The sequence below is a fragment of the Hippopotamus amphibius genome, chromosome 5, assembly GCF_030028045.1.
Source record: "Hippopotamus amphibius kiboko isolate mHipAmp2 chromosome 5, mHipAmp2.hap2, whole genome shotgun sequence".
Classification (NCBI taxonomy): domain Eukaryota; kingdom Metazoa; phylum Chordata; class Mammalia; order Artiodactyla; family Hippopotamidae; genus Hippopotamus; species Hippopotamus amphibius.
In genome coordinates, this window is record NC_080190.1 from 51,216,103 (window position 1) to 51,234,934 (window position 18,832).

The 18,832-nt window shown below is 49.0% G+C and overlaps 1 protein-coding gene across 1 annotated transcript; it reads left to right on the forward strand.

Annotated features, from left to right (window-relative positions):
• Positions 1-5,827: 5,827 nt before the first annotated feature.
• GDF2 (growth differentiation factor 2) lies at positions 5,828-11,795 on the forward strand. Its single transcript, XM_057736279.1, has 2 exons — positions 5,828-6,235; positions 9,191-11,795. The coding sequence occupies exons 1-2, from the start codon at positions 5,890-5,892 to the stop codon at positions 10,138-10,140; spliced, it is 1,296 nt and encodes a 431-aa protein (XP_057592262.1). The 5' UTR covers positions 5,828-5,889; the 3' UTR covers positions 10,141-11,795.
• The last annotated feature ends 7,037 nt before the right edge of the window (positions 11,796-18,832 follow it).

Genomic DNA, 18,832 nt, shown 5'->3' on the forward strand with positions numbered 1-18,832 from the left:
GCTCCCTTATGCCTGAGTTGACATCGCCTTACAGTCCTAGTGCCTGAAGGTGACTGACTGGCAATACTAAAGGAGAAGCTAGGTCCAACTGGGGGCAGGTGTATAACAGTCCGTTGGCTGGGAACTAAGAGGATGGTATGGCCCCCAGTCTTACTTGGAGAAGGTTGAAAAGCCATGAGCAGTTCTCCAAGAGGGGACCTAGAAGGAGGAAAAGAGTCCACAGCTTCTGTCTTAGGTCGGGCTCCTGAGACCAGGGTTCCTGTGCGAGGGATGGATGAGGAAGTGCTCCCAGGAGAACAGGTGAGGAGTAGGTAGAGCAGCACAGGAGGGCAAGAAGCCAAGCATCCCAACCTTGCCTGGATCCTGTGGGGACCTCTGGCGCTTAAGCTATATATACCTCTGGGTTAGTCGAGTTTGAGGCAGAGATATTGGATGTTCAGAACCCCCCTCCCCAATTTCAGACCCCCTCCCCAGTGGAGAGATGGAAACTTCCAGTTCTCCGGCCTTCTACACAAACAGCCACTGTGGCTTAGGAGGCCCAGGGGGCCTCTGAAGAAGGCTGCAACTGCAGCCACTGAAAGCAAAGGGACTGACACTGAAGAGAGTACCCTAAAAAGGTAAGTAAGGGGAGCTGAGGGTACCTGGGTTGGTATCTAGGTGTTTTCCCCATAAACATCTTTGCTGCAAGCAGTTTCTTCGCAAGCATTTCTGCTGCATGTCTAATTGGCTATGAGGACATTTTGTCATAAAAGATAAAATAACTGGTTGACAGTTCCATTACACTAGAAAATATATCAGTTTTTACAAATTCTTCCCTGAGCCCAGTCATACATCCCACCCATCAAAACCAGAAGTTTACCAAGCTATCAAAAATATAAAAGAGGCAGCTACTAACTCACAACAGTCTTCAAGAGCATTAATGATGGATTCGTTAGCTCATTTAGGTATGACAGCTTGTACTCTCAAGCCGTCTTTACCAAATTTGTTATGCAGTATTAGAAGTTGGAGGCAAAAGAAGAATCATGCAGCTCCTATCCCTGCCAAAAGAAATGTTTATGTGATTCCTGATGAGTATGATTCTCTTGCAAATGAACATTTTAACAAAACCTGGCTTAGATTATCTCAACTAAGGGTTAGCAAAAATTGATGTGTTATTTTCTAGTGTAATATAACTGTCAGGCAGTTATTTTTTATGGCAAAATGGCCTTACGGCCAATTAGTCGTGCTGCAAAACCGCTCACGGCAAAGATGTTTATGGCGAAAATACTGGATACACCTGGCTGGAGCCCAGCAGCATCTGCTCAGCATCGCCTGATGGAGGTGCTCCAAATGGCCACGGGACATGTGTGTGAACAGCTGCCCCGGGCACAAGGCCCTGCCTCTTGGCAGAGATCAAGGTGAGGCGAGAGGGGTGGTCCTTAAGGCACACACTGCTTTATTCCTGCAGGACTTGTACTGGGACTAAATGATTCATTCATTGGATTGCTGGGCTGTCTCAAATTGGTCTGCAAATTGGTCATGGCTTGGTTTGCCATGTCTAATCCTTTTTGAAATATGACAGGATATAAATTACTAGCAAAATAAGTAAAAACTAGGACTTAATAAGGTTCCACATGCCTTTCTTCTCAATATTAGATCCCTCATTTTCCCTTCTCCCCTCAATTTTTCTCTCATCCAACTGCTCCCTTTCCATTTCTTGGTAAAGATGGAGTGTCCTATAATACTTTTATCTTATCCTTTCCGGCAGTTGTGATTTCTGGGAGCTCTCCTAGGTCACTATAAAAGCCTACAACCTCTCTGAGCCCTCATTTCTGGATTACAGGGGTGCAGGGAGCAGGCTGGGAGGATCACCCTTGTGTGCAGCCACAGACAGGGGCGTCGCGCTCATGCCGGGTTGGATGGTACCCAGTGGTGATGACTTTGCCATATGATGAAAGGAACTAGTGTCAGCAGGGACCCCTCACGTTTACAGAGCACCGTGCTGTTCGGATAAGGCACCTTGTTTAGCCTCATAGCAGTCTTGCAACTTACTCCCCAGTGGTGCTTCAGAAAAACAGTCTTAAGGTGGGTAAATAATACGGCCACCAAGGTCTTACCAAGATCACAGGTAACATCAGCTTTGACATGCAAGGCTGCCTGGTTCAAAGCCTATGTAGCTGGTGCCACCTCCCAGCCTCCTGGCCAGTGACCTCCACGACTGGCATATTAGGGTTGTCCTAATGGCACTGAGTGGCCTTCCAGTAAAGCAAGGCTTAAAAAGAAATGTAGGTATGAAAGAACTTTTTTTTCCTCTTAAAACCAAAATATCAACATCACATGATCACGAGAGCAGGAGGTCACAGCACACAGCCCAGATGTGCACTGCACATCCACGCTTACTAACTGCATCTGGGTCAGTCTGGAGGGAGCAGTGTGGTGGCCTGCCACTGAGCCCTGATCCTGAACTTATATGTCCCCTGAAAGGGTAGAGCCTTAGTTCATGTGGCAAATACAAACAGTACAGCTGCGAGCAGGACACTTTAAGCCTTGGGGAAAACTTTGGAAAATTTCTGATGCAACCCTTTTCCTCAACAGGCAGGGAAACTGAGAGTGGATACTACCAAGTGTCTTGCCTGAAGTGTCCCCATAGGAGCCTCTGTATGCCTATGTCACTCATGAAATGTCATCAGATCGTTTGTGGCTCAATTAAGGCAGCCCTCCTGAGGCCTCAGGAATGGAAAACTGGTGGCAGGAGAGGGCAGGGGTCCTTTTGCATGAGGACCCCACATCATCTGGGAAAGACAGAACAAGACCCAAACCTTGTTCCCTAAGACTCAGAGTTAAAGGGATCTGTTCAGCAGGCCCAAGGCCCACTTGTTCAGAAAGGTCTATAAATAACCTTGAGGAAAGTGGGAGTCTAGGCTTGTAACTCAGGCTCCCCATAAGAACCTAGAGATTTGTGGCAGCAGGCAGAATGGGATCACAGTGTGATCACAGCTGGCCTCTTCTCTTAACCCGAGCACCTGCCACAGGGGAGTGTCTTCTGGAGAAAGGGTAAGCCTGGGAGGATGTCCAAGAAAGCTGTTACCTTGGTGCCTGAAGGGAGACACCATGGGGACCTGGGCAGAAACCTGCGCCAGCCAGGCCATCCCAGCAGCTGTGCACCAGCAGCTATAAGATGTGTGGGACCCACCCCAACAGCAAAGCTGGGTGTCACTGAGAAGCAACAGCAGGTGGGACCTGCCAGGACCTCGATCCCACTTCCCTCTTCCCAGCATTAAGCAGTTGAACTGATACCATCCCACCTTCATATTCTTTAGACAAAATAAACCTACAGGGCTCTTGGACAATTCAGGAAAGGGATGACCTGAGAGAGAAAACCAGACTTTCTGATAATGTGGTTCAGAAGGTCGCATGCAATTACTTAAAAACAATAAAGGAGATGTGGACATATTGATACTCTGAGTTCGTGGGGCAGCTCATTCCAGAAATACAGAGGCGTGTTGCACTGCACAGTTCTGGGAGCACCACCCTCATCACAGTCTATGTGACCAGCACCTCCAGGCAGTGTTCACTTGCAGCCTCCACTGCCGGATGTGGTGACCCCATATGTAAACAAGTCTGTAGTCCTATATCTGACATCCCCAAATGCAAAACTATTAGAAAACCTGAAGTTTCTTTCAACTCCTTTCATGATAAGATCTAACCTGAATGGACACTTGTGTTTTTATTTATTTCACTGGAGAGATATCAACGTGTTTGATTATAAGGTGTCATCCCCAGCCCCACTGGGGATATTACAGTATACACCCCATACCAAACTTCCCAATGTTGAAGTTTTCTGAGCGTCAAAACACTCCTGGCCACCAGGGTTTTAGATAAGGGATTATGGAGCTGCATATAGTCTCAAAATGGTAATGGCGGCCATCACTGGATGGATGGTGAAATTTTTATCTCCTTTCTAATGCTTTTCCTTTCCCAAATTATCTGCACTATATATGACTGTTATAATCAGAAAAAATCTGTCACGTTTTAAGAACACATTGGATAGCAGCTCCTCCAGCTTCGAGAGCACGTTCAGGCCACCCCCACTTGCACCCCTTGGCTCCCCCTCTTGAATGTGACAGGCTTCTGGGCCGCCTCCAGGGGCTGGAGCACTGTGGGGGATGCCTGCCTAGCTCCCCAGCTCCTCCTAGCCCGCTCTCTGCTGCTGAGTTGCAGCCCCACTTCCTGGGCTGTGCACCCATTCATCTTTTCCCTGCCTCAGGGAGTTCTTGCACTGAACTGGCTGAAAGCCCAGCATCTTTCCGGCCCCCTCCGCAAGCAGCCCTTCTGAAGCTGCACCCGTCCCATCCATCCTCCCTGGCAGTGTCCCCAAAGGACGGGGACAGCAAGTTCTGTCCAGTCCTGGCCACTGGGGATTCCTGGTTTCACTCCACCCTCACTGGGGGTGGGGAAAAGCTGGGCGTACACCCGGGATCTCTGACCCCGACTTCCTTGGCCTCTTGTCCATCTTTCTGAACCAGCACCCCCCTCCCCAGAAGCCCCGCCAGCTTGGAAAAACTTCATATTCAAATCCTCCTCAGAGTAGACTCCCAGAATATTTTTATGCTCATTCTTTGCTGTGGTCAAACCCACACGTGTTGGAAATGGACAGATCTAAGTGTGGGCACGCCACTCTTAAAATAACACAGACCCTGGGGCCTCGCAGGGCCGGGCTGGGCCACAGCATCTCAGCTTCCTCAGGCAAGGGGAACATCTCTTGGGCATGTCCTGGCCTCAGAGCTTCCCCGCTCCTTTGTCTCCCAGATTACATGGTTCTCCTGACTAAGTGTGGCCCAGGCAGCCGCCCAGCTGACGTGAGCCAAGACCACATCCCCTGCCCCAGACCAGTGACAGAGCTCTTCTGGGGCCCCAGGGCCAGCAGGACTCGGTGTGTAAGTGGTGTTTTTAGAGAGCAGGCCGGGGAGTTGCAGGGCTTCCTCCACAGCTCAGTGAGACCCGGGGTGGAGAAGTGGCAGCCGTGACGCAGGCACCCAACGGACCGGGGCTTACGGCGACTACTGTGGTGGTTAGCACATCATCACCTCAAATCCTCACAACTCTCCTCTGAACCCAAGGCTCAGAGAGGTGAAGTGACTTGTTCCAGGTCATACGTGTGAGGAATAAGTGAGGGAGATGGGATCTGAACCCGCATCTGGTCGGACTCCAAAGTCTCCACCACCTCACTGAGTTACATGTGCCATCTTCACCCGTGATCTCTAAAGGCTCAGGAACTCGCTTGACAGATGAGAAACCAAGGCACAGAGTGCGTGAGCCACAAATGCACGTCCCAGCTCCACAGGAACCGGGTTTCTTACTAACCCTGATACAGCCCCCACGCCACCACTCACCCTGGCCCCAGTGGATAGCCAGAAGGCTTCTGGGAGTTTTGTGCTGTTGTTCCTATATTTGGAGGACGTTTTGGTCTTGTTTCCTGGATTCTTTGTTTCCACCGCCCAGGAGATGGAGCATATGTCTCTCTGTCTCAAGATTCTTCTGAACAGAGCTGGCAAGGAAATGAGAAAGAATCCTAATTAGGGGGCGATAACCCCACGGAGAAATTCAGATTCTTTGCAGCAGGCCATGTCCTTCCCACAAGCCCTGTGTGTTTGTCAGATGTTTATAGAGCCTTCATTAACAGAGAGCTCCCTTAGATAAGAGGCCTGAGCACAGCATCAAGGGCCAGATAAGAACAAGTGGAGGGCACTTCGTGGACGGCAGGCGGGCGAGAGCCTGAGAACTGGCCTGGGTGCGCTGTGCAGAGTGGTGGGCAGGACAATGCGGGCCGGCTCCTTCCGGGCTCCTCCCCGCACCCGCTAACACACCGCGGCTGCTGCAGTCTCCGGAATAGGGCGAGAGCATCCCAAGATGTGCCGCGGGGCGCTCTGGGTGGCCCTGCCTGTGCTCTCCCTGCTGGTCTGCTCCGCGCTGGGGAAGCCACTGGAGAGCCGGGGGCGGGTGTTGGCTGGGGGAGATACTCACCGCCTCCTAGGGGGGCCCGGAGGCGAGCGGGACGGGGACACCTTCGACCTGAAGATGTTCCTGGAGAACATGAAGGTGGATTTCCTGCGCAGCCTCAACCTGAGCGGGGTCCCTTCTCAGGACAAAACTCGAGTGGAGCCGCCGCAGTACATGATCGACCTGTACAACAGATACACCAATGACAAGACCTCCACCCCAGCATCCAACATCGTGCGCAGCTTCAGCGTGGAAGGTAGAGTAGCCTCCACCCACTGGTGCGCCCTGGGTGGGAGTGGGGGACTCAGTGGTCCAAGGCTGTGCTGCCAATATGGCGGCCACTGGACACATGGAACTCTTTACATTTCAATTTAAATTAATTTATATGAAATAAAATTAATAATTGAATGATTTAGTTTCACTAGCTTGGATGTAAGTGCTCAGCAATCATGCACGGCTATGGCTACCCTATAGGACAGAGGAGATTATGGAAGAGTTCCATCATTGCAGAAAGTTCTACTGGACAGCTCTGCTCTAGAAGATTCTCCCTCCCTGGGCCCAGAGCCACATTTAACATAGTAGGTGCTGAAGGAATGAATGTCAGTTCCCTTCCTTCCATCCCTTCCCTACCTCCTCCTTCCCGTACCGTACCCTTCCTACTTAGACACAGACAACTTATTTAGCCTCCAGCTAACTGGTATATTTTTAAACACTGAAAGAGTGTCTATTTCCCTCTCATCAAAAAGTGTTTAAAATTCAGATAAATTCCTCCAAGAGAGAAGCATTGAAGGACTACGTAATTATTTTTTAAATATAATTTCCCTGATTTAGGAGGAATAGAAGACAATGAATGTCAACTTAAGGTTTATGTTCACTAATCCACACAATATAGGTGACATGGTCTTGTGAGAAGGGAAGCCAATGCTTGCAGACGCTGCAGGAACTTGCCCAGTTCACATATTAGTTAAGCAGCTGGATTCTGACCCAGGCCTACCTGTCTGCACAGCTCAGGTTTTTCCTGTGGCTGCAGCCTCTGTCTAACCAGCCAGGCACTTAGAGCTTCTTGCCTCCTGGGCTTGAGACCTGCAGACTCTTAACAGGCTATGTCCTAGCTAAAGGATTTTATGGTCATGCTGCATGCCCAACAAGGCTGGATTTTTTTTAAAGAGTTTATTTATTTATTTATTTATTTATTTGCTGTGTTGGGTCTTCATTACTGCATGCAGACTTTTTTCTCTAGTTGCAGCGAGTGGGGGCTACTCTTCATTGTGGTGGCGGGCTTCTCATTGCGGTGGCTTCTCTTGTTGCGGAGTTCTAGACATGAGGGCTTCGGTAGTTGTGGCATGTGGGCTCAGTAGTTATGGCTCACGAACTCTGAAGGGCAGGCTCAGTAGTTGGTGGCGCATGGGCTTAGTTGCTCCGGGGCATGGGGGATCTTCACGGACCAGAGATTGAATCCATGTCCCCTGCATTGACAGGCAGATTCTTAACCCCTGCACCACCAGGGAAGTCCCAAGGCTGTATTTTCTGATGGCCCAAAAGAAGAAGAAAATTCTGGATTTTATGTGAACTTGCCTGATTTCTAAAACATTGGCTTAATTTTTAAAAAATTGTCTCCGGGGCCTAATTTTTTTTTTTTTTTAATGTGGTTCGCGGGTCATACAGATACTGCCAGCATCTCACTCTGCCCATGGGGTGTGTCTGTAACCTCTGCTTTAAGGAAAGGCCAGGCTTTTTTGGCTGGACCTAATCACCAAATCCTGTAGCCCAGGAGTCCAGCATTTGGAACCATCTCTGTGACCCCTCCCCATTGCCCCCATCATTGTCCATGCCCTGGAAACAAGTGCTTTGATCTGATCCCAGCTCTGCTGTGGAGACGATTATGCTTCCCTTCACAGACGGCCTGAGCACAGCTCAGTGAGGGGAGGGTACTTGTTCTCTAAATGTCTGTTGTGGTCCCATGGCCATTTTCTAGGCGTGCCACAGTAAGAGCACAGCGGGTGGTTAATGCACTGCTCACAGAGAGCTGTGTGAGAGGCCACATGCCTGGGGGTGGGCAGTGGCGGGGGGGGGTCGGCGGTGGGAGTTGTGCACAAGTAGGGAAGACAGTCTGGGGAGGACACAGAAATACTGATTGAGCAGCTGCTGTGAACCAGGGACAGTGTTGGGTAAGTTCCAAGTGCCTTCTTGTTGAAGCCTCACACCAACCCTGGAAGGTCAGTAGGATGAGTCCCATTCTACAGATGAAGAAACTAAGGCCCAGAGAGATTCAGGACTTCTCCAAGGTCCCAAGCCTAGAAGAGGGAGAGTCAGGATTCGCACTTCAGTCTGTCAGACCTCACTGGGTTTCACGACACCACACAGTCTCCCCTCATGTTGGCACATAGTAGGTGCTCAGAAGACACAACTTCTCTTCCCTCTTTGTGAGCAGGCCACGGTATAATAGAGATGTGCTAATGGCCGGGTATCAGCCAGAAGAGTGGGAAAGGGAGACAGTTGTGTGGCTAAAAGGCAGGCCCCACGTGGGCTTAACATGACCAAGCCGTTGAGATTCACAGATTTTTTTCTTCAAACATTAAAAAAAAGTCACCCACTTTCATTTTGCTCAGAAATTACAATTCCAAATGATTTTTACACCATTTAGATGCTGAGATTTTTAACACTGTTGCAATGTTGGAATTTCACCATCCCCTCCCATGATCTTTCCTTTAAAATCACACGCTCAGGATCTGCACTCTGAGGCTGACAGTGTGCTTTTCTGTTTTATTTGGTTCTTTTTTTCTTTTTAAGGGAGCTTCTTTACAGAATGTAAAGATCCTTTGGCAGTTAAACACCCTAAATCCCAGTCTCCACATCTGTAAAAGTGGACTAATAATTAGGTCCTCCTGGGGTCAGTGTGAAGAGAAAAGTGAAATGTAATATGCAATCCCCTCTAGTGCAAAGCTGGGCACATAGTAGATGCTCAGTAAATAGCTGGAGCCGTCAATTTCAATGCAGGCATCTCCTGCCTGTGTTTTTCTTTGGAAGATGCCAAATGTACCTTTTAAAATGCCCTTCTACATTACGGGCTTAAGTGAAACCAAATAGAGACTTGATAGAGATAGACAATGGTATGCCGGATGCCCTTTCATCTAAACCATGAGTCTCAGGTTTGGTGTCATGGAAACAGACCCTCCCAGCAGATGACTGTCACCATGTATTTGCATTTCAGATGCCGTCTCTATAGCCACCACAGAAGACTTCCCTTTCCAGAAACACATCTTGCTCTTCAACATCTCCATTCCCAGGCATGAGCAGATCACGAGGGCCGAGCTCCGACTCTACCTCTCCTGTCAAAGTCACGTGGACTCCTCTCATGAGCTGAAAGGAAACATGATCATTTATGATGTTCTGGATGGAGCCGATGCCTGGGATGCTTCTGGGGGTACCAAGACCTTCCTGGTGTCCAAGGACATCCGGGAAGAGGGCTGGGAGACCTTTGAGGTGTCCAGTGCCGTGAAGCGGTGGATCCGGGCAGACTCCAACAAAAGCAAAAATAAATTGGAAGTGACAGTAGAGAGTCACAGGAAGGGCTGTGACAAGCTGGATATCAGTGTCCCTCCAGGCTCCAAAAATCTGCCCTTTTTTGTCGTCTTCTCCAACGACCGCAGCAATGGGACCAAGGAGACCAGGCTGGAGCTGAGGGAGATGATCGGCCATGAGCAGGAGAGTGTGCTCAAGAAGTTGTCCAAGAATGGCCTGGTGGAGGCAGGGGAGAACAAGGACGAGGAGAAGGAGGATGTGCAAAGCCACACAGCCGTGAGCTCGTCTTTGGCTAGACGGAAGAGAAGTGCTGGGGCCAACAACCACTGTCAGAAGACCTCCCTGCGGGTGAACTTCGAGGACATCGGCTGGGACAGCTGGATCATTGCGCCCAAGGAGTACGATGCCTTTGAATGTAAAGGTGGCTGCTTCTTCCCCCTGGCTGATGACGTGACCCCGACGAAACACGCCATAGTGCAGACCCTGGTGCATCTCAAGTTCCCCATGAAGGTGGGCAAGGCCTGCTGCGTGCCCACCAAACTGAGCCCCATCTCCATCCTCTACAAGGATGACATGGGGGTCCCCACCCTCAAGTACCACTATGAAGGCATGAGCGTGGCAGAATGTGGATGCAGGTAGTGTCGGCCCATGGGTGGGGGAGGCAGGATGAAGGGGGCTCCTACTGAGGTCCTGTGTCCCCATGGGCATGACAGGGACTAAGTCCACCCACGTGCCAGCCTGAAGAAGGAAGGGGATCCGCCAGGTCCTCAAGGTAAAGACCTGCTCTCTCTCTCTCTCATGGCCCATCCCAAGCACACACCACTGGGTTGAACTGCAAGGGAGGGGATGCCAATGGGAAGTGGGGGTTTGGGGAGAAGAGGAACTCCTGAGGTAGAAGGGGAGATGAAGAAAAGGGGACAAGAGAAAAAGTAATCCAGAGTCCGCAGAACACTGAAGAAAAATGAGTATAGATGGGAGATGCGCAGAGATTAACGGAAATTAAAGGAGGCGAGAGGGATGGGGTTTATTCCAGTAACCTCAGGGAGTAAAGGGGCAAAGAACAGGCTGTGTGCGCCACACCCACTCCTTGTCATCCCCACAGCCCGTGAGATGGGCGTCGTGACTCCCGAGTCACACGTGCAGAAGCCGAAACTCTGGCAGTTCAAGTAGCAACCGTCAATGGCGTGATTCCAACCCAGGGGTTTCCATAGGTCTGTCGATTACCAAAGCCCAGGACCTCCCCACGTACCCACCCCTGCTGTGGTTTAGCAGGTCACCTGGTAGCTGAAGACAATTAGACTTTGGGAGGTGGGGAGTGTGGGGCAAACTGGACTGAGCCCGGCCAGGACCCAGCAAGATGACTGGGCTGCTCGTCACATCCAGGGCATGTTCGGACTGCTCCACGCCTGTGCTGATCAGTGTCCAAGTGCTTTTTAAGATGACCCCTGAGTCACTGAAAGCTGTCCTCTAAACCAACTGCAGCATGGAGAGAGTGGAGGACGGAAGCCCTCAGGCTGCAGTATGCACTGTGGCCGGAGGTACTTTGACCCACTGGCATAAGAGTTTATGTGACCAGCAGTTCATACAGCGTCACCCGCTGCCATGGATTCAAACTGCAAGATGGTTTGGGACTGGGGACACAGTTTACCCTGAGGGATGGGGCGGCCCATGGCCTGTGTCTCTGCAGTTACTTGGCATAACTAGCTCACCAGCATCACACACCTGTGCGCTCCCCTCCCTCAAGGACTCCATGGACGACAAGACCTGGATTTGAATTTGTTGGAGTCAGTGCACTCTTGCTTTGGTATTTGCAATGTCCAGTCTTCCTGTGTGAGGGCTCCCGGCCACTGCCGAACTCAGGTCCTTATTGGCCACATTTGGCTCTGGCTGCACTTGCCGGCTTTTTGAGGTTCACGTGCGTCCAGCCTCAGTCCTGGGCTTGGGCCTTGGTACCAGACCCCGACCCCACTGACCCCAAGAGAGGACCTCTGACTCTCAAGGTCACACATGGAATGGGGTGGAGTAGGAAGAGTCTGGAAGTGGTGAAGATTCCACTCCATGGCCCTTCTGACCGCTGGCCAGAGCAGAGCCTATGAGGCCTGGAGAGACCTGGGCCACGCCCTCTGGTTGAAGTTCCCAGAATATTTTTTTAAATGGTTTGTGTTAAATGTTTACATGGAACCAATGAACAGTTTTAACACAAACATACAATAAAACATTGTTGTTTAATTACTGGAGTTACAGAAAACACTAATTCCCGGTACGACAATGTTGCTTAATAGTAAGGATGGATAACAGGCATCTCTTAGTCTCGGTGGTGTATTTCTGTGCCTGCATCAAAGTTTCACTTGGAAATAAAGTCAAATGTCTAATCTGTGACCTTTCTTGAGTGTGAGACGTGGGCCTGATGATCCCCTAGACCCACACCTACTCACCCACCCCTCCCTGCAGGCCCTTCTTTCCCTTGGGGGAGGTGGAAGGGAGGAGCAGAGAAGGGTGGATACGTGCGGGCGGCGTCCCTGCAGGCTGGGGGGAGTGGACGTGTCTATGTAAGAGCCCGTGTGTGGGAACTTCCATGGCCGTCCAGTGGTTCAGACTTTGCTCTCCCACTGCAGGGGGTGCTGGGCTCGATCCCTGGTCAGGGTAAGATCTCACCTGCCTTGCAGTATGGCCAAAAAAAAAAAAATGATAAAAGAAAAAAAAAACAGAGCCCTGTGTGGGTATATGGGCTCGGGTGTGAGCCGGGGTGAGGTGGATGTTTGCAAGTGGACCACAGCAGTCAGCCCCATGCCTTCCTTGACCTCCGCACACGTCAGGGGTGGGAGGCTGGGCTCTGGCAAAGAGACACATCTGGCTGTAAGTCCTGTCTGCCCAGTGTCCTGGGGCCTGCACAACGCTTCCAGCCTCTGCTCCCTCAACATCCCTGCTCAGACACCAGATCCAGTCAGCTACCCTCAAGGCCACTCCTTGTTCTCAGCCCTCATGTGCCCAAGTTCATCTTCCGTGAAGGCCCGGCTCTAGTGTCCCCCACTCTGGCCCCTCTCTTGATGCTCCAGTTCTGACCTTCTTGGCTCTAAGGGACACTACAGTGCTTTTATATCCTGGTTGCCACTGGCCTGGTGTGGGGCCCTACGGACGTCTTGCCTTGAGTCTCTTGTAGCACCAAGTCCTCTGGGAGCAAGGCCCAAGAGCCTCTGGCCTCAGTCACTCCCTGGAGGGCTGACGTGGGTTGTGGCTCAGGACAAACTGACTTGAACAGATGTGCTGGGACAGAACTTGCAAGGAGATCCCGAGAAATGCCCTCTGGCTTCTTTTTCACTGGGTTCTTCTTTCCACCTGACCCTCCAAAACTTGTTCAGCCCCAGCCAGAGAATGAAATCCAACAGCGCCATCCTCTGGACGCTCTGGTATGTGGCTAATCAGCCCTCTGTCTAATGACCGCCGCTGTCAATGCTGCATTTATAGTGTGTCCCAAAGCGTTTTCATTTTTATCATATCAGGGTGATGATCACGGATATGAAGTGGCAGTCCCACAGCTGTCACGTTCTGCTCTTGCCATCTTGAAATTCATAATAAATTTTAAACAAGGGCCCCACATTTTCATTCTCTGCCTGGCCCCGCAAACAGTGTGGCCACTTCTACATGCTTGTGTGTGGTTGTCATCTTGGTCTCCTGAGTCCCAGAGAGTTCTGGCGGTTGCTTCAGGCCCAGACGTTGACGTGATCCTGCACAACAGGGAGGCAGATCTTGGCTGCTGAGAGCTTCCTGGGGTCTGAGTGCAAGGACCAGTCCTGCCTCTCCTCCCCGGCCCACGCTGAGGGGGCCCAGAGACCTCTCAGTTCTGTGACCAAAAGCAGCGACACTGTTTGGCTCTCAAAGGCTGGTCCATTCCATCTATATGGCAGCTCCCATGGAAGCAGCCTGGCGCCAAGGGGGTCCCACTTTTCCAGACACTCCTTAAAGAGGAGGCTGGAGACAGTACACTAGACTTGCACCCCTAGTGGCACACAGGTGGCTTCCGTCGGACCAGACTGAATAAACATTTTGGAACTTCTTTCCTTTTCAAATCAGATCATCTACCTCAGGCAGAAACCTCACACCATTGGTCTCAGCTTCCCTGAACACCTCTCACTAAGATGAGCACCCCTACCTGAGAGAACACTTTTCATCCGTGGACGACTCTACTCCTCAGAAAGATGTTCCTGAGCCCGAGGCTGATGTCTGCTCCTCTGCGGCTCCCTCCCATGAGCTTCTGTCCTGGATGGGGGTTCCCTTCCTCCCAGAGAGCCTGACATCCGGGCTGCCTTGATAGGGGCTGCAGGAGCCGGAGAGCATTGCTGGGTCTGCGGAGCTGGACAGTGCCTGTGTGAGCTCCATGGCCCTCTCAGGACCCCAGTATCATGCTCGCATTCTGGAAGCCATGCCGGGCCCCACCTCCAGTGCCTTCCAGGTCATCCACATCAGTGCCCAACTGTCCTTCCTCTGCTTGGACCATGCTCCTGCCAGGCAGTGCTTGGCCGGCCTCTTCCACTGGTTCAGTGACCATCACCCTGATTTGCCTGGGATGGTCCTGGTTAATGCGTGTTGTCCATGTATAATTGAAATTAGGGCCCCTGTTTGGATGACAGGTTATATGGTATCCATAGTCAGGCACAGCTCAGGGGCCAATAGCAGAGGACAGTTGGGAGCAGCAGGGTAGCTGGAAACCCAGCGGGTGTGGGGTTGCCTGGCCTGGGCTCAGGTCCTCACCAGCTCACTCACTGGTTCATGGTCACATCAATTGTCGCTGAGTCTGAGGCCTTACTTATCACCCCTAAAATGACACACAAATGCTTCCCAGGTACTTGGGAAAAGTTCATTTAAGTCCTTGCATCTCTTTCTGAGTAATGCTTAGAAAAATGTTAGGGCCATTCTATTACCTTCTGTTATATACTCTTTCATTCTGAAATCATCATTTCTTTCCTCATTACCCTTTTTCTTTTTTTTATCTCCCCCCTCTTGACTTCTCCCCATGCTCTCCCAGTATCTTTGGCCTTCCTACCTGTACCTTGGTTGGAAGCAAGAGTCACCTCCCCCTGCATGTGCCCTCCCCATGCGCACACACCAGAGGTCCTCCATGTGCTGGGCACCCAGCTCTGAAATGTAGCCAGACACTTGGGGACTGCAAAGACAACTCTCCGCTTCCTTGATTTGCCTGGACCCAGGGGTCTCATGAAGAAAATACTGATGCCTGTTAATTATTGGGGTTCAGACATAAGCAGACATATCTGATGAACCTCGGAGAAAGACATGCAAGAAGAACAGCTAAGTCATAAGGGAAAGTGAGGTCAGCATCTGGAGGGCAGGCCCTGCTCAACAGCAATGTACCAATGACCCCAGACACAGGGTGAGGCCACCCCAGGCACGACATGCTGTACAGAGAGGACTATGGGTAAACTAGGCCAAAGAGCACCATTGGGAGGGAAAGCTGGTAGAATTATAGCATGAGGGGTGCTAGTTCCCTGGTCTTCCAGAAAAGAGCTGGCACAAGAAAAGGAAATCCTTCCCTTAGTGGCTGGAGAGAGAGAGACAGAAAGAGAAAGAGAGAGAGAGAAATGAACAGGAGAGAGCAGGAGGCAGCCCTCCTGGAGAGCTGATGCTCAAGGGACATCAGAGGTTGAGGACAACTGAGCCCAGTGGCCTGAGCAGAGCCGCAGGCCCTCCAGGGTCTGCCCCCCAACCTGTTCCAAGGCCTCGAGGTGGACCCACTCTTAGATTTCCAAGGCTGTGTTCTATTCACCTTTCCCACCCCTCCCATCCTATCCTGTGTCATCCCGTCTCAACCTGTGGATTCCAACGGGATGGGGGATGGTGTTCTGGGGTCAGGCTTCACATCAGCATCCAGCAGACTATCTGCCCTGGAGTTACAGAGACACGGCATTGCTGGAGTTACTAAAGCCTTAGGGGATCTAGGTCCTGCTCATGTCCCCACCCCCACCTCCCACAAGTCCATGTCTGGGGTTATGACACAAGAGAGGAACCAAAGCCCAGGTAAGTGTGTTCAGAATTTTCAGAGGATGGCAGTGTCCTCCCTTTCTTCAGCCAATTCACTGCTCCTCAGCTCTGTTATCTTGGGCAAGTTCTGTAACCTCCCCAAGCTCCAGCTTCCTCACCCGTAAAACAGGAGGAAGGATGCTTTAGGAGAAATCACCTTAGAAGGAGGATGAGAATAAGACTTATGAATGAAGGCATCACCTGTGAACAAATACTTATTGCACAAGACCTTGCATACTTGGGAGAGCAGGAAACCTACTTGACCCTTATTTACCATTCTTATGGTTTACCTCTCTGGTAAAAATGACTGCTTAGGCATAAATTCTCTCAAGATTTAATTTAAAATAAATCTCATTTACTTCTAAAAAGCGTGCATTCCCAGAACCTTTTTAGGCCCTACACTCCTGTGCTTTGTCTTTAGGTTGGTTCTGGCCACAACTTACTCTCTTTGTCTGTAAATTTGAATTTCTGCCCTCACTGCGCAAAAGATGTTTGATGCAGGGAAGAGGCTAGACAGTCACGTGCTTCAGAGAGGCTCCCCCTGCAGAGAAATCATGTGGGTGATATTCCCACTGCTGTTAGGACCTTGGTCACTACTCTGAGTCCCCAACACACATCAGAGCTGATCCCAGTTCAAAACCCCCACCCCCACCCCACCCCACCCCACCGTGCACCGCCCCACGGGGCTCATTGCCTGGCACACAGCGCCCCCTGGAAGTGGCAGTAGGAGCTGTACCCACAGTTAACTCTAGTTCCCTTCCGCTTTCACATCAGGCAAATGATGTAATTTGGGGGCTCTGAGCACGTCTTGTGTGAACACTTTCATATGTGAGTAATTAACAGCTGAAATGATCTTTATTCTGGGACTTCTGTTATTGTTTTCCTTTCATGGCACAAAACTGTGACCATGCTTTGTTGGGAAGAAATAAACAGAAATAAGAAATAAACAGAAATAAGAAATAAACAGAAATAAGAAATAAACAGAACCAGCCCTCCTTTCTTGCCTAGAGCAGTACTCCTTAGCTCTTCAAATAATTAATATCAATTCTACATGAACTGTCCCATAAAATAAAAAAATTAAGGAATAGGAAGAGAAAAAAATGCTTTCCAATTGATTTTATGAGGTCAGCACTACCTTGAAACCAAAGCTGAAAGAAAAGACTACATATGGGTATCCCTCATGAGCGTGCAAAAATCCTCAAAAAACACACCAGTAAATCGAATCCAACAACATATAATAGGATAATACATCATGACCAAGAAAGATTTATCCCACAAATGCAAGACTGGTTAAAAATTAGAAAACCAATCTATGTAATCAACTGTGTTAACAAACTAAAGAAGAAAACACATGATCATCTCAATAGATGCATTTCACAATATTCAACATCTGTTCATGTTTTTTTTTTTAATTCTTAAATGCTAGGAGTATAAGAGAATTTTCTTAAACTGATAAAGAGCATCTACCAAACAAAACAAAACAAAACAAAAACAAAATTTAGATATTTCAAGTTTGGAAAACATTTAGATCTTAAAATGTTAAACATGCATCCTTGTCCCAGTGAAAATAAAACTATGCATCCACACAGAAACTTATACTCGAATATTCACAGGAGGTTTATTTGTAATAGTTACACTCGGGAAGCAAATTGTAGGTGTATAACATGCAAGTGGATAATAAATTGTAGTATATCTATACAATGGAATACTACTCAGCAATAAAACAAGTGAACTAATGGTACACTCAACAGCATAGGTGGATCTCCAAGTCATCATGCTAAGTAAAAGAAGACATACAGAATACAGTACACGTGGCCAAATTCCTTTTATACAAAATTCTAGAAAATGAAAAGTAAGGTATGGTGATGACAGAAAGCAGATCAGCGTTTGTCTGGAGATGGAGACGCAAGGGGGATGGATAACAAAGGGGCATGAGGAAAATTTGAGGGTGAGGACAAGATACATTACCTTGATTGTGGTGGTAACTTCATGGGTGTATACACATGTCAAAATTCACCAAATTGTACACTTCAAAGATGGCAGTTTATTGTATGTCAACCGTACATCAAGTTGTGTAAAAAAAAAAAAAGAAAAAATACACATTTATTATATAATTTAAAAGTTATTGCCAAACATAATAAAGAAAAAAACAAGTGCACAGCCCTTTGATTCAGCAAGCCCCGGTTTGGGAATTTATTCTACACAAGCAAGAAACACTTGTCCTTATCACAGTATTGTTTATAGAAGCAAAACCAGAAACAATTTAAAATATCTTTCACTAGGGAAATGTATCAGTAAATTGTCCAGGACTATTATGCAGCCATTAAAAGAATAAACTTTACGAATATGCTTCAACTTGGAAGGTGGTTGCTGCTATATGCTTAAGTGAGTAAAAAAATGCAAATTATCCTGTGTACTATTAAGAGATGACACTAGGTAGGTGGATGGATGGATTAGCACCATAGATAGACAGATCCATGGGTGAATGGACAGATAGATCTACTACATACGTGCTTCCACATATGCATACAGAGAAAAATGGGGACAGCTACACATTAAATGGTTATTATTGGCTGGATTAGAAAGGCTTTGGGAGAAGATTATTTATACATTTATGAGTTATTTAACTTGTGAATATGAGTATGTTTTACTGTTATTTTTAGAAAAGTAAAAAGAAAAAGGATTGCAATAAAATAAAGATAAGATTCAACTTGCTTTGTAATACATCCCAAAATATGTTGACTTGAGGGTTAGAGAGGGGACCAGAGAGACAGAGGTGAGATAAAGAAAGGGTAATAAAATGTCAGTGGTAGAATCTTGGTGCATAGGTCATGGATATTTGCTGTGCCACTTGAAAATGACCAAATGAACACTGAGGGGAAAACTAACATAAAACAATAGGTAAGTAGGTAGGTAGGTAGATGAATGGATAAATAACCAGACAGACAAGGCCTCTGACCACTGCAGAAAGTGCATCCATGATGTAGCAGGAGATTCACTTTTTCTGGGATTGTCTAGGCTCCAGGTGTGCTCCATTTGACTCCTAGCAGCATACTTTCTGTGTCATTGTCCCCCTTTCAATCTGCCTGGAGTATGCCCTGGAGTGAACCCTGGGTCTGGGCATTTCTCAGTGTACAGACTCTCAAGATACACAGAAGCCCGTGGAAGGTTCAGGTCCTCAGAAGCACTTGGTACCCCAGAGTGCCTAAGACAACCCCTCCTCTTAGGTTATCTCTCGCCAACCCCACAGGGCAGTTCTGATCACAGGCCGTCTGCCACTCATCAGCTCCTCCTTCTT